At 43.4% G+C, this 14,512-nt stretch overlaps 1 protein-coding gene across 1 annotated transcript in view; it reads left to right on the top strand.

The window, feature by feature from the left end:
* ZNF407 (zinc finger protein 407) overlaps positions 1-14,512 on the top strand; it is a gene marked incomplete at its 5' end in the record, with an annotated part of 558,459 nt that overhangs the window by 351,630 nt on the left and 192,317 nt on the right. The window contains one exon of the mRNA XM_040433918.1: positions 4,418-4,538. Coding sequence (XP_040289852.1) covers positions 4,418-4,538 — 121 coding nt within the window. The remainder of the gene's footprint in view (positions 1-4,417; positions 4,539-14,512) is intronic.

Raw genomic sequence — 14,512 nt, forward strand, 5'->3', positions numbered from 1 at the left:
GGCCGTTTATAGTACAGACCGACGCCAGTGATTTTGGCCTCGGTGCCGTGCTCAGCCAGGTCGACACTACAGGCCAGGAACACCCCGTTCTGTACCTGAGTCAGAAGCTCCTGCCGAGGGAGGTTGCATACTGCACAATGGAGAAGGAGTGCCTGGCCATTGTCTGGACACTGCAACGGTTGCAGCCGTATTTATACAGGCGCCGCTTCACTGTGGAGACTGACCACAACCCCCTCAGCTGGTTAAACACCGTATCAGGGACGAATGGAAGGCTGCTACGCTGGAGTCTGGCGCTCCAGCAGTATCACTTGACCATTCGCCACAAGGGCCGTGACCACGGGAACGCCGACGGGCTATCCCGGCAAGGAGCGGGTGCGGATGGGCCCACGTGTGAACACGGGACGGTTCTGCCCCCTGGTGCCCTCTAAAAGGGGGAGGTGTGAGGAATATGGATCATTATTTAATGGCAGCCATGATTTTCATCTGATTCACCTTTCTCAGTGTTCATGCTAAATAAGTTCTCACTCCAACCATCTGCTTGTCAGATAGCAGAGGTAGTGAACTCCACAGGGGCTCTGGCTTCAAGGAGGCGACATGTGGGCATAATCACACCTAACCCAGACAGCACGGAGGCCAAGTTAATCCTGCAGGAAAACTCCCGGCAGGGGGTCTCAGCCCTTGCCCAGATCTATCTTTTCCCCCCAGACATCATGGAACCGGCGATTCATAAGGAATTATGAATCGCCCGTCCATCCCAGACATAAGTCAAATATATATTTGCGATCCTGTGGCCAAGGCGGTCAGGCTCCTACTCTTAGTTTGGTAATAGGATGCCAGGGAAGGGAGATATACATATCTCCCGACAGAAACTAAATAACGGTACCATGCTTGGACTCTACTTGTAGCCGGAACCCAGGCGGGTCTGTTGGTCCCAGAACCATCTCCCTGTGACCTTCTGGTCTGGAGCTATGAACCCTAAAGGGTTTTGTGGGTCATTGAGCTGCCAGGATCAGCAGGGAGGGGGGGGACCCTTTCCAGAGGCGGGAAGAAGAGGGACCGTCCACAGTTTAAAGGGCTTGTGCCAGCAAGCGAGCGTGTCTTTAATCTGAAGGAGGGTCACATCATGCCATGTGTTTGGAGGGACCTGCAACCTGATGACATCACTGCCCTCCATGTGCATACAGCTAAGAACTCCTCACAACCCAAAAGGACTCATCCATCTGGTAAACTGACTTTTGCTCTGTGTAATCCTGTTTGTACCATACCACCTGTATTTGTAACCTCAGACCACTGTATATATCCTTGTGTGTATAGTGTATTGTCTAGTGAGCCCTTAAGGCGATTAAATATATAATTAAATCTTGTGCTGTCTGGTATCTCGATCACGAATCCCCACGTCCGTGTTTCGGCCTAGTAGTACGCTACCGCGGGTTGGTTTCTTACCCTATATAATCCCATTAACGGACCGGGCTTATATCAAACAAGGAACTGGTAGCAGTCTTTCCGGGCTGAGAATGGAATGCGCTGTTTCACTAGGGCAATAAAAATGCTCTTTCAGCTTGTTGCCTCTCTGTGCTCGTGTGGACAGGAGGAGTCTGTGAAAACTGTACCAAGACTGACCTTACCCTCTCCTCCCGGAGGGCGTAACGTCACGCCTTGATAACCAGTGACAATACCGTATCTCGTGAGCTCGACGTAGTTGATGTCTGATGTCAGTTTGGGGCACAAAGGGTACGGTATTCGCCACAAAAAGTATCGATAATTCGATACTCGGTGCAACCCTAGATGGTGGTCCAGACTACAGTGGCAAACTTCTGTTATAGGTGGTGGTCCAGACTACAGTGGCAGACTGCTGTTATTGGTGGTGGTCCAGACTACAATGACAGACTGCTATTATAGGTGGTGGTCCAGACTACAGTGGCAGACTGCTGTTGTAGGTGGTGGTCCAGGCTACAGTGGCAGACTGCTGTTATAGGTGGTGGCCCAGGCTACAGTGGCAGACTGCTGTTATATGAGTGGTCGAGACTACAGTAGCAGACTGTAGTTATAGGTGGTGGTCCAGACTACAGTGCCAGACTGGGAAGGGAAGTCCAGGCTATACAGAAAGACTGCTGTTAACTACTTAACATCAAACATGTAGAGCAAAGTAAAATCTATGCTGCACACAGTGGTATACCAATATTACACAATATAAATATGGGAAAAATATAAGCCCTAAGTATTTTGCCACTTAAATGATAATGTACTATATCTATAGTATCTGCATTACTACAATACTGTATATTTTAAAGTAGTTATGTTTTATTAATTAATGCAGTGTGTAATAATCGTCTATGGAGTTGTACATTTAGAGGCAATACGTTTACAAAAATGTATTAGCAAATGCAGCGTACTTTTCCTGTTATATCAGCTGAAATATAGCAACAACTTGACACATTAACAGAAAGCCCAAAGTATACGTACTCACTATGGACAAGGGATACATGTTATTTATAACACAGATTTTATATCCTTTTGTAATCCTGCTTTGCTTACTGTAATTGTAATGCCCGGGGGGATGCAGGTTTAAGGCATCCTTGCAGTTTTGCCCTTTAATTTCTGGATTCTTGCTGTATTGATATGTATTCTACAATGTAGGAAAAGGTGTCTTGTGAGTATAACATCAATAAAATAGATCTTTATATGGCAGCAACATACATCATAAGTCTTTATTAAGTACTGTAACGGGGGGAGGGGGGGTTCTTCTTATATGGAGCACTATTTCCATTAGAACGGATAATATTTGCTTATCTGCAACCGAGCTACCAAGACAAGGGGGCGTTCACACGACATTATCCATTTTACAGTCCACCAATTGCGGATCCGCAAAATACGGGTGTAGTCCGTGTGCATCCCACACACTTTTCATGTGCCCCATTGTAACAATGCCTTTTCTTGTCCACAAAACAGACAAGAATAGGACATGTGCTATCTTTTTTGCAGGTACATGGAATGGACATACGGATGCGGACAGCACACTGCTTGCGGTCTGCATTTTTTGCAGCCCTATTTAAATGAATGGGTCCACATCCGACCCTTTTCAAAAATGCAGATTGGATGTAGAGCAAAAATATGGTTGTGTGAATGGAGCCGAAATGGAGAATTTTGAGAGACAGATACCTAATTTGATATGTATAGAAAGTAGTGAGTGTAATTTACGGACCAGCAAACATGGCTGCATTGTCTCCCTTTTTATTATTACCATGAGAGCTCCTGGTTACATCCAGCTGTGTTTAAAAAACACTCTGGGAAAAGTTTTCATCTTTTTAGTCTTATTGTAATGTACATTGAGACTGTTATAGAGGATGCATAGAGACTCTCTTCTGGTCCTCACTAAAAATGCTGTGTATTTGGAGAGTACAGGTCATTTGGTACAATGGAGGACTGGAGGCTGATCAATCAGGAATAGAGTGCTCAGTAAGAAAAGTAACAACACTACTATGTACCTAATGTATATTACAATTGTAACAAAAGATAAAATAAGCTTCTGGAGTGGAAAATAAGACCTCAGCTCAGAGCCCGAATGTTAATAAGACCTCCAATCAGATCTCAGACCAGACTCCCAATGTTAAAAAGAGCCCATTCAGACTGCAGATCAGACCGCCAATGTCAATAAGACACCATTCAGACCTCAGATCAGTCCCCAATGTGAATGACCCCAATCTGACCTGAGATCAGAACCCAAATGTGAATAAGAGCTCCCCTCATTCAGACCTCAGATCAGACCCCCATTCTCTGAGCAGACAAAAAAAATTAACTTACCTCTCCTGCTCCAGTTGCTGCTCCTAACATCTATTGGTCTTCCTGCCACACAGTGCTGTGACCAGATGTCGCATAACTTGAGGTCACATTGCGCTGATGTCCTCACGCTGTGCGCAGGTCAGAACACAGCATGAGAAGCCTGCAGGAGAACACCAGGAAGTGGTGAGAACAGAGCCCGGGGAGTGGTGAATTCAGCGCTCTCCGAGCTCTGTACTAATGAGCCCTTCCATAATGATTAGTTTTCACCCCATAAGACGCACTGACATTTGATACATCTTATAAGGTGAAAAATCTGGTATATATTGATGAGCTATCCTTCATGAGCTATACATCATCAGTATCAGATTGGTGGGAGTCAGCTCCCTGCACCCCTTCTGGTCAGCTGTTTTTCACTAGCTCGGTTCCACCGCGTGTGCAGGGAGTCAAACCTCCGCCGATCTGATGTTGATCTATCCTAGAAATAGTCCTGGAAAGCTCTTTTAAGGATCCATGTGACCAGCTTAATGTCTGAATGTGGTTATCAAGTCTATCCTTGAAGAGACATTTTCTGGTTACTTTGTATCACTAGATTCTTATGTTTTTTAATAATGTTATATTTTATGGTCATACATTTCAGGTGAGAAGCCATTCAAGTGTGATGAATGCAATTTTGCTTCCACAACTCAGTCCCATTTAACAAGGCACAAGCGAGTCCACACAGGGGAGAAGCCGTACATGTGTCCATGGTGTGATTACAGGTAATTAAGAGGAAAAGAGGATTTTGAGTTTGTTTTTTCTGTGTTTCAGATATTTAGATTATATAAATACTTCGGCTCTGATACTCCAGAAGGATTTACAGGCCTTTAACTAGGCCACTGTGTCTAAGATTGCTGTGTGTGAGGGCGAATGTTTCAAATAGACATCAATTGTTGAAATACTTAAAGGTGTTGTCCCACAAAAAAATATTCTACATTTGTCAAACTAGCACCTGGATCTGAATACTTTTGCCATTGCGTGTAGTATACATTTAGTATAGCCACAGTTATTCACTGAAATCTATGTGTATAGCGCCACCTGCTGTTTGCTCTTTTACTACTTTGTCTGTCCTGCTCACTGAGATGGAAGCACATGCTCAGTTCTATCCTTCAACTGCCAGCAGCTGCAGTAGAAAGGACACGTCTCCTGGGAAAGTGCAGGCCCAGTGAGCTGGCAGCTTGAAATAAATCTAGCAGAGCAAATGGAGCAACGAATGGGGTGATTTCTGGATCCATGTGATGTACAGGGCTGGATCAAAGTTTGTTATGACAAAGATTGTCATTAGAGATGAGCGAATTTCATGTTATGTAATTTGTTCACGCTTCGTTTGGTGGTAAAAGCAGAATTGCGTTATGGATTCCGTTACCACGGACCATAACGCAATTCTATGACGGAATGCATAATGGAGTGCCTTTAGAGGCATTCCGTTATTCATTCCGTCATAACAGAAGTCTATGGGCTGCATAACGGATCCGTCCCGTTTCCTTATGCAGGAGAGGACTCCCCTGCATAATGGAAACGGGACGGATCCGTTATGCAGCCCATAGACTTCTGTTATCACGGAATGCCTCTAAAGGCCTTCTGTTATGCATTCCGTCATAGAATTGCGTTATGGTCCGTGGTAACGCAATCCATAACGCGATTCTGCTTTTACCTCCAAACGAAGCGTGAACGAATTTCAAAATATGAAATTCGCTCATCTCTAAGGTGTCATGTATTATATGACGTCAGATTTTAATGTTTTACATTAACCATGGAATAACCCCTTTAAATCTAATCATCGGTCTTTCTAAACATTTTTTCAGTATCTAAATATCTACATATGGAGAGAACATTTTTAGTACTGTATATAATATCAGTAAAAAAAAAATTGGGACAGATTTACTGTTGCAAATACATCAGAATTCTTGTCCATGTGCCTTACAGCACATTTGTTAAATGTTTTAGATATGATAAGTAGCAGAAAATGGGTGTGACTTAGGCTGTTTCATCAGACGGATCTGCTCCGATAATGCAGACGTTCGCATCCGTTCAGAACGGATCCGTCTGCATTAAAACTTAGAAAATTTTTAAGTATGAAAGTAGCCTGAGCGGATCCGTTCAGACTTTACATTGTAAGTCAATGGGGGACGGATCCGCTTGAAGATTGAGCCATATGGTGTCATCTTCAAGCGGATCCGTCCCCATTGACTTACATTGTAAGTCTGGACGGATCCGCTCGCCTCCGCACGGCCAGGCGGACACCCGAACGCTGCAAGCAGCGTTCAGGTGTCCGCTCACGGAGCGGAGCGGAGGCTGAGCGCTGGCAGGCGGATGCATTCTCAGTGGATCCGCCTCCACTGAGAATGCATTGGGGCCAGACGGATGCGTTCGGGGCCGCTCGTGAGCCCCTTCAAACGGAGCGCACGAGCGGACACCCGAACGCTAGTGTGAAAGTAGCCTTAGCGGGTAACGGAGGGATGTAGCTTAAGATGCACCAAAATTGCGCCAGAACTTTGCAACAAAATTCTGGCGCAAAGTAAACCAACTAATAGGTGGCGCACCAGATTCACCACCTTATCCAGCACCAGCCACTGTGATAAATCTGGCATGTTTTTAGACTGTGTAGTCTGTGTTTTAGACAATATTTTACTATATCTGCCCCATTATATCAGTAGTTGGCGTATATAATGAATAAACTATATCAGCCTGTCACTTAACATTTTGGCAGGAGCTTATTTTCAATTCACTCATCCTTCTTTTTTTTTTTTTTTATTGATTCTATCGTGGGGTGCTCAACTGTAAAAATAATTAGTTTTGGTCCACAATTAAATCAAGTTTTCTTTAGCTTCATATTTTCAATGCTGTTCGAGAACATCTCCTAAGGCTCTGTTCATATCTGCATTGGAGGCTCCGTCACAGATTCTGTCTCAGTTGATGAAAACAAAAACACACTACACAGAGCGCTATTTTATCCGGAAAAACAACAGCACCATTATAAGGCTGCTTTCGCACAGTCCGCGTTTGGTGAGTGGTGTCCATCAGTGATGTAGCCAAAAGCAGGAACAGGTCAAAAACAGGTGTAAGCTGGTTCACACCTGAGCGTTTTACAGCGCGTTTCTACGCGCTGTAAAACGCTCAACAGACGAAAACCAATGGTCCCCTATGGGCATGGTTCTCACCTGAGCGTTTTACAGCGCATATGAACACGCTGTAAAACGCCCTACGCCCCATGAAGTACAGGAGCTTCTTTGGGGCGTATGGTCGCGCGTTCCCGCACATAGACTTCCGGGAACGCGCGACAATGGGCGTTTGCTTGTTTCCCTCCCGCGTATGTAAACGCCCGATAAAATCGCGCATACAGAGTACGCTCAGGTCTGTACCCAGCGTTAATCTTTCCATTATACCTTATCTCTGCGTAGGATCCACTCCTGGTTTTGGCTTATAATTAGTGCTTGTGCACACAAACTTATTTTTGGTCCGCATTTTTTGCTGGTCGGGTGCAGACCTATTCACCTCAGTGCAGTGAGCTGTCCACATCCATATGTCCATTCGGTATCATCCACACAAATATAGAACATGTCCTATTCTTGTCCATTTTAAGGAAAAGGATAGGACAGGACGTTCTGTTCTGCAAAATGCGGAACACGTGGCCGGTATCCATGTTTTTGTGAACAGTCGTGTGCATGAGCCCTTACCTATGGAAACCACTGATCAAACACTGACTGTGTAAACTGCTAAATCAATGAGGTACATTAAGCATCATTGGTGTCACTTGTTTGACAAATCCAGCACTCTTGTCATTGGGCTGTTTCTAGTGAAATTTCCAAAAACTGCACCACTATGTCTACATTACCAGACATGGCCCAGAGTGGAGCTACTTCTAAAAAATAAAGAGCGCAGATCCTCTTTTTTTTTTTTCCTTAGAAAACTGTAATCAAGATGTTAAATATTTATTATCTCATGGAGCTGCAACTGGTGAAGCTCCCAGTTTTGGTATCCTCCATGTCAGCCACTGAAGAGTTCTCTCCCAGTGGATGAAGGTGTGCTGCAATGCCACACATATCCCCCCCAAAAAATGTACCACTTCTTTAGAAAGGATTGCCACCCTAAACCAAAAGAATAGCTTTCAATTGGTTGTGGGATCACATGTAATTTGCGAAGTCTGGTTCCTTATGTTTGCAGCTAACCAATGATATTGTTATAATATTTTTTGGTATGCATAGCCATTTTTCAACTTAATCCCCTACAATTACTCCCTCCATAGCAATTGTAACACATTTATCGTATGTCCCACTCCACAGCCTATAGATGTTCATTGTAACACATGGACGTGGCACGTTATGGGATGGCATGGCCAGGCAAGATGCCCCGCCCTATCAAAGTCGAGGGAGGGCAATTGACACACAGCCTTGGAACTAAAGGCCTATTTAGGGTCCATTCACATGTCCGTAGTGCATTGCGGATCCGGCCGGCAACCCCATAGAAATGCCTATTCTTGTCCTCAATTGCGGACAAGAATAGGACATGCTCTATTTTTTTCCGGAGCTGCGGACCGGAAGATCAGCGGCGCGCTCCGAAAATGCGGATGCAGACAGCACACTGTGTGCTGTCCGCATCCATTCCGTCCCCATAGAGAATGAATGGGTCCGCACCCGTTCCTCACAATTGCGGAACGGATGCGGACCACAATTGCGGATGTGTGAATGGAGCCTTAGACTGCCCGATGTTCAGGCAGATTTGGTAATGAGCAATAATCTGCCGCTATAAAGATGCCGCCAAGTATCCGACAAATGAGTGAAACCCTCATTCATCGGGTAATAGGATCGTTAATGCCATCACCTAAATCATCGTTTGTGGCCAGCAGATTATGGAGGCATTTTATGGAGTTCCGGTGACGTACGGGGCTCTCCATGAGGACTGCTAAACAGAGGCTTCTGCCCATCAGAGCCGGTGACGTGAAGACTGCTAGGCGGAAGCCTCCTCCTAGCAGTGTGTTGTTATAAACAAAAAAAGCCCTTGCGCTGCGTGATTCTCTGCAGGGCAAGGGGGAGCATGAAATGCTGTCTGGGTGAAATTCTGTGTATGTCCGGGTTCAGCTCTGAACCCCGACAACCCCTTTAACTCATTTATACCCCAGAAAAAACTTTTAATTTACTTTTTAAAGTAAGGTCTTGTGAACATCCTCCAGTTTTTTCTGAAAAAGCTCCCCACACCTAGCTTTTCTTACTTCCACTAGTTTTTATTTGCCATGGCTTTGTAAGATGCGGTATAACTTTGGAAAGCTCTGGGCGAGATTTATTTTATTGTTGTGTTATATAGGTGGTGGATTACCCTTCGCAGTACCACAGATTTAAAATACTGATTCCGCTACATGTTTCAAATTGCCCGTCGATTACTTGAAATGTAATCTACTAATATATTTTTCCTTCACGGAAAACCTGTACGGTATTAACAAGCCGTCTCGTGTTGGCCTTTTATATTAGCCATGCTTCAGGTTTGTGTGTTCATGTTGGCGTATAAAAAACCTTCTTCAATTTGCATATAAATATTTATGACATTTCATCCATTCAGGATATGTATATAAAGTATGTGAGCCTACTTTACAACTGCCTGTAGCCTTTTTCCTTACACTTGACTGCAGTCATAAATATCCGGCACATTAAAAATCATGATTATCCACCAAATCATTTATTACTGTTCAGAGAAGACCTAAGTGATATGATCACAGCCTGATTGGTTGAATCGCAAGCTTGAGAAAACCAGGCCCTTCTCAGCATAGCAGGCAGAATATCTAAATGTAGACTATTATGTGAACCTTAGATCACAATCCAATTCAGCAGGATGATTTCTTTAAAGAAAATGGAATATTCGGTTTTTATAAATTCAGATATCTACAGCATAAAATGTATATTTTGCTCTTAGATGGTGTCTAATTGTTAAGCTGGTTATTTTGTCCCCATTAAATGGTTGTATTCTATATGCAGCATTTCCGACTTCTTCTTTAACACAAGTGAGACGTTTTTTATCTGGATGAGATGCGTCAAGTAAACGCATAGCACCCGCACAAAATTCTGACCCATTCATTTCTATGGATCTGTGCACATGAGCGTCCTTTTTCACACATCATCTCTTTCAGGCTCGGGCTGGCCCACAGGGGTACAGGTGAAACCCCCGGTGGGCCCCTAGTCTCCCACCCCTGCCCCAAGTGGCACATAACACAGTAGCCTTTCTGCACTACATACATATATTCAATGTACAGCACCACAACCAGCCTATGTTCATAGAAAATACTTGATAGATTATTAAAGAAACTCCCCAGTTTATTATTATAGACAGGATCAGAGCCGAGATGACTTCTAGGTATAGAGGAAAGCTACCAGTGTCCTCTTCTACCCAGGACCTTCTCAAAGTTGCTGCAGGGATCCCAATATTCAATCATCTGGTAGCATCTTGCTGCTGTGTGAACAGGTAATATTTGAATGTATCCGTACGGTGGGCCCTTAAAATACATTTTACTGGCGGGCCCTAGGCACCCCAGTCCGACACTGATCTCTGTGTTCAGCAAAAATCACAGCATGTTCTATATTGTGCATTTTTCACCCAGCTCTAGTTCCATAGAAATGAATAGAGCTTTTGCAGCTCCCGGGACAGCTCTGAGAAACGTGTGTCTGGCTATCTTTGAAAGTCACCGCTGCTCCTTCCTGTTGGGCCATTCGCTGGATTCCCAATAAATGTAAGAAGTATGGAGGACGGGAATGGAAAGCAGGATCAAGGGGCGCCTGAGGAAGACAGTCGTGCCCCATTGAAACTTATTAGTCTGTGCATTTTAATAAACTTTTTGGTTTGAGTGATGCAGGGCCCCTTGATCATGTTTTCCATTTGCATCCTCCACACTTCTTATATCAAGAGTTACTCAGTCTAGGCTCCAACCCTACCCTTCTTGGCTTGATTGACATCTTCTCCCCGCCACTGTACATCACTGTCTGCCTCTTCCAAAGCACCTGCATGCACTGTTGCCTTGTAATTCCTGAGCATGCACAGTGCAGCAAGGTGTAGAGTGCTTATCTTCATCACAGTCCCCCATACATACCAGGGCTGTGAGAAGAGGACTCCCACATGTGCAGGACAGCGATGAAGCAGTGCACTGTACATCACTCTGCGTGCCCAGGGGGTACAGGGCAATGGCACATATGATATTTTGGAGGGGTTTGATAGCATTGTAGAGCATCCAGGGAAGTCAGAGGTTTGTAGCGTTTTCTAGTTAGCTATTCCTTATATTGTCACTATTTGCATGCAGCGTGCTGTACTATAGAATGTGATTTGGATTTTAGTATACAGGGGCATGTATAGTACCATTGTCATTTCATTTAATGAGGCATGGTGGCGGGCTTAGGGTCCACAGCATGACAGGTTCTATTTAAAGTTAATGGGGCTTTAAATACATGTGTACTATTACCATTGTGTAATGCAGAGTTTTGTTTAATGTTTGCTGTTTGCCTACTTTTTGATATGTGACTGCAGGTGAGGTACAGTGCCTATGGAACCTGTGGCTGTGTAATATCCCCCTCCTGTCTGCTCTTTGATGGAAGCTTCAGATCTTCTTATTCTGTTCTCCTGCTGTGTATAAGGACAAGCCCTCGTCTTCCGGCTTTCTTTTTTACTTACTTCCATCCATCGTTCCTTTCTCTTTGTATATTCTATGCTACAGTACATAGTGACATTTTCTTCCTTACATCTTAAGCTTGAATTTCTGTTATATAAAAACTACCAGCAGAAATCCTCAATCTGTAGACAGATCAGGGACAGACTGGTAGGCAGGTTCAAATTGACAGGAGGTGGGTCAACACAAGTAGGTAGGGCCCGCATAAGTAGGCAGGAACAACAAAAGTAGGCAGGACCAGCAATACCATAGTGCACCACAAAATACCACAGTGCACCACAAAATATTGTCACCCTCACCACAGTAATCAATAGTATGACCATCCCGAGAATGGTGACACAGTTGAATTCAGAACAGCACCTGAGTAAGGAGAGCTCTGGCGGCCCTATGGCCAGTCCACCCCCATTAAAGATGAATTTTCCTGTGACGTCTACTTTACCAGTGCATTCACAAGATAAGAAGTTGCTGAATTCTGCAAAATGCAAGCCCTAAATTGTCCTGATAGGGTCTCTTGCAGCCTAATTTAGTTTGCGATGACAAATGGTAGTGGTGTGTGACTATGTCTGCAGGACAGTATCACATATGCATTTCTGAAAAATAACCAATATCTGACATCTAACAATATGGCGAACTGCATTGGTCCGTTGTTACCATTAGCAAACAGTTACAGTAAATATAGGGTCAGTAATAAGTGGTATGTGTCTCCAGATGATGTCATCTGTACAAGATCCCTATTAAGAACTGTCTCACTCTCTCATACCCCAGCACTTTAGAGATGATATTTCAGATTATGAGCAAAGTTTTGACAAAAAGAAATGAACTATTGGTTCCTAATGTCAAAACTCTTAAATGTGATGTCCCAAATAAAATCCTGCCCGTACGTTCTTGTAACATGCATGTTTCTCATGTATGAAAGCACAATCAAGCTCACATGATGATCGAGTCAGTGTTATAAAAGTAAAACTAATTTTGCCTTCACTCACATGAGCTATGGTAGGAGGAAGCTTTATTGTCCCTGAGAAGGTGATAAGGCAGAGTAATTGTATATTATACTGTCCTGGAACATCTGCCTGAAGACTGTTGGAGCAATTCATCTATCATGGACCGTACAACATTTTTTGTCTTTCTGCTTTAACCCATCCCCACTGCTGGCCTGCATGAAGGTTTTGATAGGGACTGTGCCTGGGCTGGGGCTCACATTAATCAGTCCCCTTGTTCAACACTCCAGCTGACATAATTACAACCTGCGCACAGCAGTTATTCAAGTCGAGTCCTTGTCACTCGTGGTACGAAACTACACAGCTCAGATCCCCAAGGAGATTGCCTTATCACACTGAACAAGGGCTCACAGGAGTTGAAGAGAATAGAAATGGGAAAATGTCTTCTGGGAGTACTATATATTCCTTTTAAATAAGACATTTGAGAGACTTACAGGGGACAAAGAAGAGCTGTGCAAGGCCCAAAAAAGAGGACGATATTCTAGTGAAAAGGTCTAATCAGAGCATTTTTGTGATATGAAGTGTAAAGGCAACGTAATAAACAATTGTATGGTAAAAGTATGTTTTAGGTATATATATAAAAAAAATGTGCATGGTTATAAAAAGCCCTAGTCATGGTCTACATCAATGGATGAGTTAGTTCTGCTATTTTCAAGTGTTGGGTGAACATTTATTGTGCTTGTGGTGCTATAGGACATGTGGTTCATTATGCTCCTATTAGGCTCTCTACTGAAATGAAACACAATTTAACAAAAGTAGCTCTTTTCATCAAATTTCCTATTTGATTTAGTACCTGCTGGAGATAAATGTTGATATTTTAACATGAAATTCTTTACTGGAATTATTTTTGATGTTTCTGCCACTTTTTTTTTATTGATCTCAAACTGGTCAATAAGGGTTTGACTGGGGTTCCTTGACCCCACCAGAGAAACTATTTTCGGGGCCCAAATCTCCATGTCATCAATGTCATCATTAAAGTCTAATAGGTTTTTAGTCAAATAAATAGACCAGGGATGCTCAACCTGTGGCCCTCCAGCTGTTGTAAAACTACAACTCCCACGATGCCCTTCTGTAGGATGATGGCTGTAGGCATTCAGGGAATGATGGGAGTTGTAGTTTTGCAACAGCTGGAGGGCCGCAGGTTGAGCATGCCTGAAATAGACCATAATGGCACGTTATTGTCTCCAAAGGCAGCTCCAATTGTTTTGATTTCTCTGGACCTTTGGGACCCACTATAGTATTAGAGCCTGGGCCCACCAGAGGATTCTCTGGTACTCTGGTGGACCAGTCCTTCTTCAACAGTTCTGCATGTTGTTTGTATTGTAGTGTAATAGTTATAGGACAATGCAGTCCTTTATCTAGTTTATCTACTTGTTAAGTTGGCCATACACTAGAGACTTTGGATGGCCGAAAAGGCCAAATAAGACCATTATCGACTGACAATCATCACCTTATCATGACACAATGGCAGTTCTCTTTCAAAAAGTTGATGTACCAATTTTTATGATCGTTGTTTAATACTGTAGTTGGAAAGCCATTCATGCCAAATGACTGACCTGTATCCCATTATTAGAAGCCAAGACCAGCACACAGATCATAGCAGAGATTGATCAGTTGTGAATTGTCATTTTTCTTATGGCGTTGTCATCCAAGACAACAACCTTTACAGACCAACTATTTAGAAATGGCCGTCTGAGCTCTCTAATGCATAGCTAGCTTTACTGTCTGTATTATCCTAAGACATAACCCCTTGGCAAGATTACCTCCTGCTCATGTCTTGTGGATCTATTTGTTAAGTGAAATTTTGGCATGGTTTGTTACATGATTAGATTTAAACCGGGCTGGTGAAATCACCTTGTACATCCCTAATTAATGTACTCAGTTACTGTGAGGTTATTAAAGGGGTTGTGCCACCAATATACTGTAAATGTATGCCACCCAACAGATATCACTGCTATATCACGTTTCCCAAATACCACCATTTATTTAAACTGCAAATTAGGTAAATCTGAAAAAAAAAAAATAATCAATTACAAGGAGGTGTGGAAGGTAGAGT

Source organism: Bufo bufo, chromosome 5, assembly GCF_905171765.1.
Source record: "Bufo bufo chromosome 5, aBufBuf1.1, whole genome shotgun sequence".
Classification (NCBI taxonomy): domain Eukaryota; kingdom Metazoa; phylum Chordata; class Amphibia; order Anura; family Bufonidae; genus Bufo; species Bufo bufo.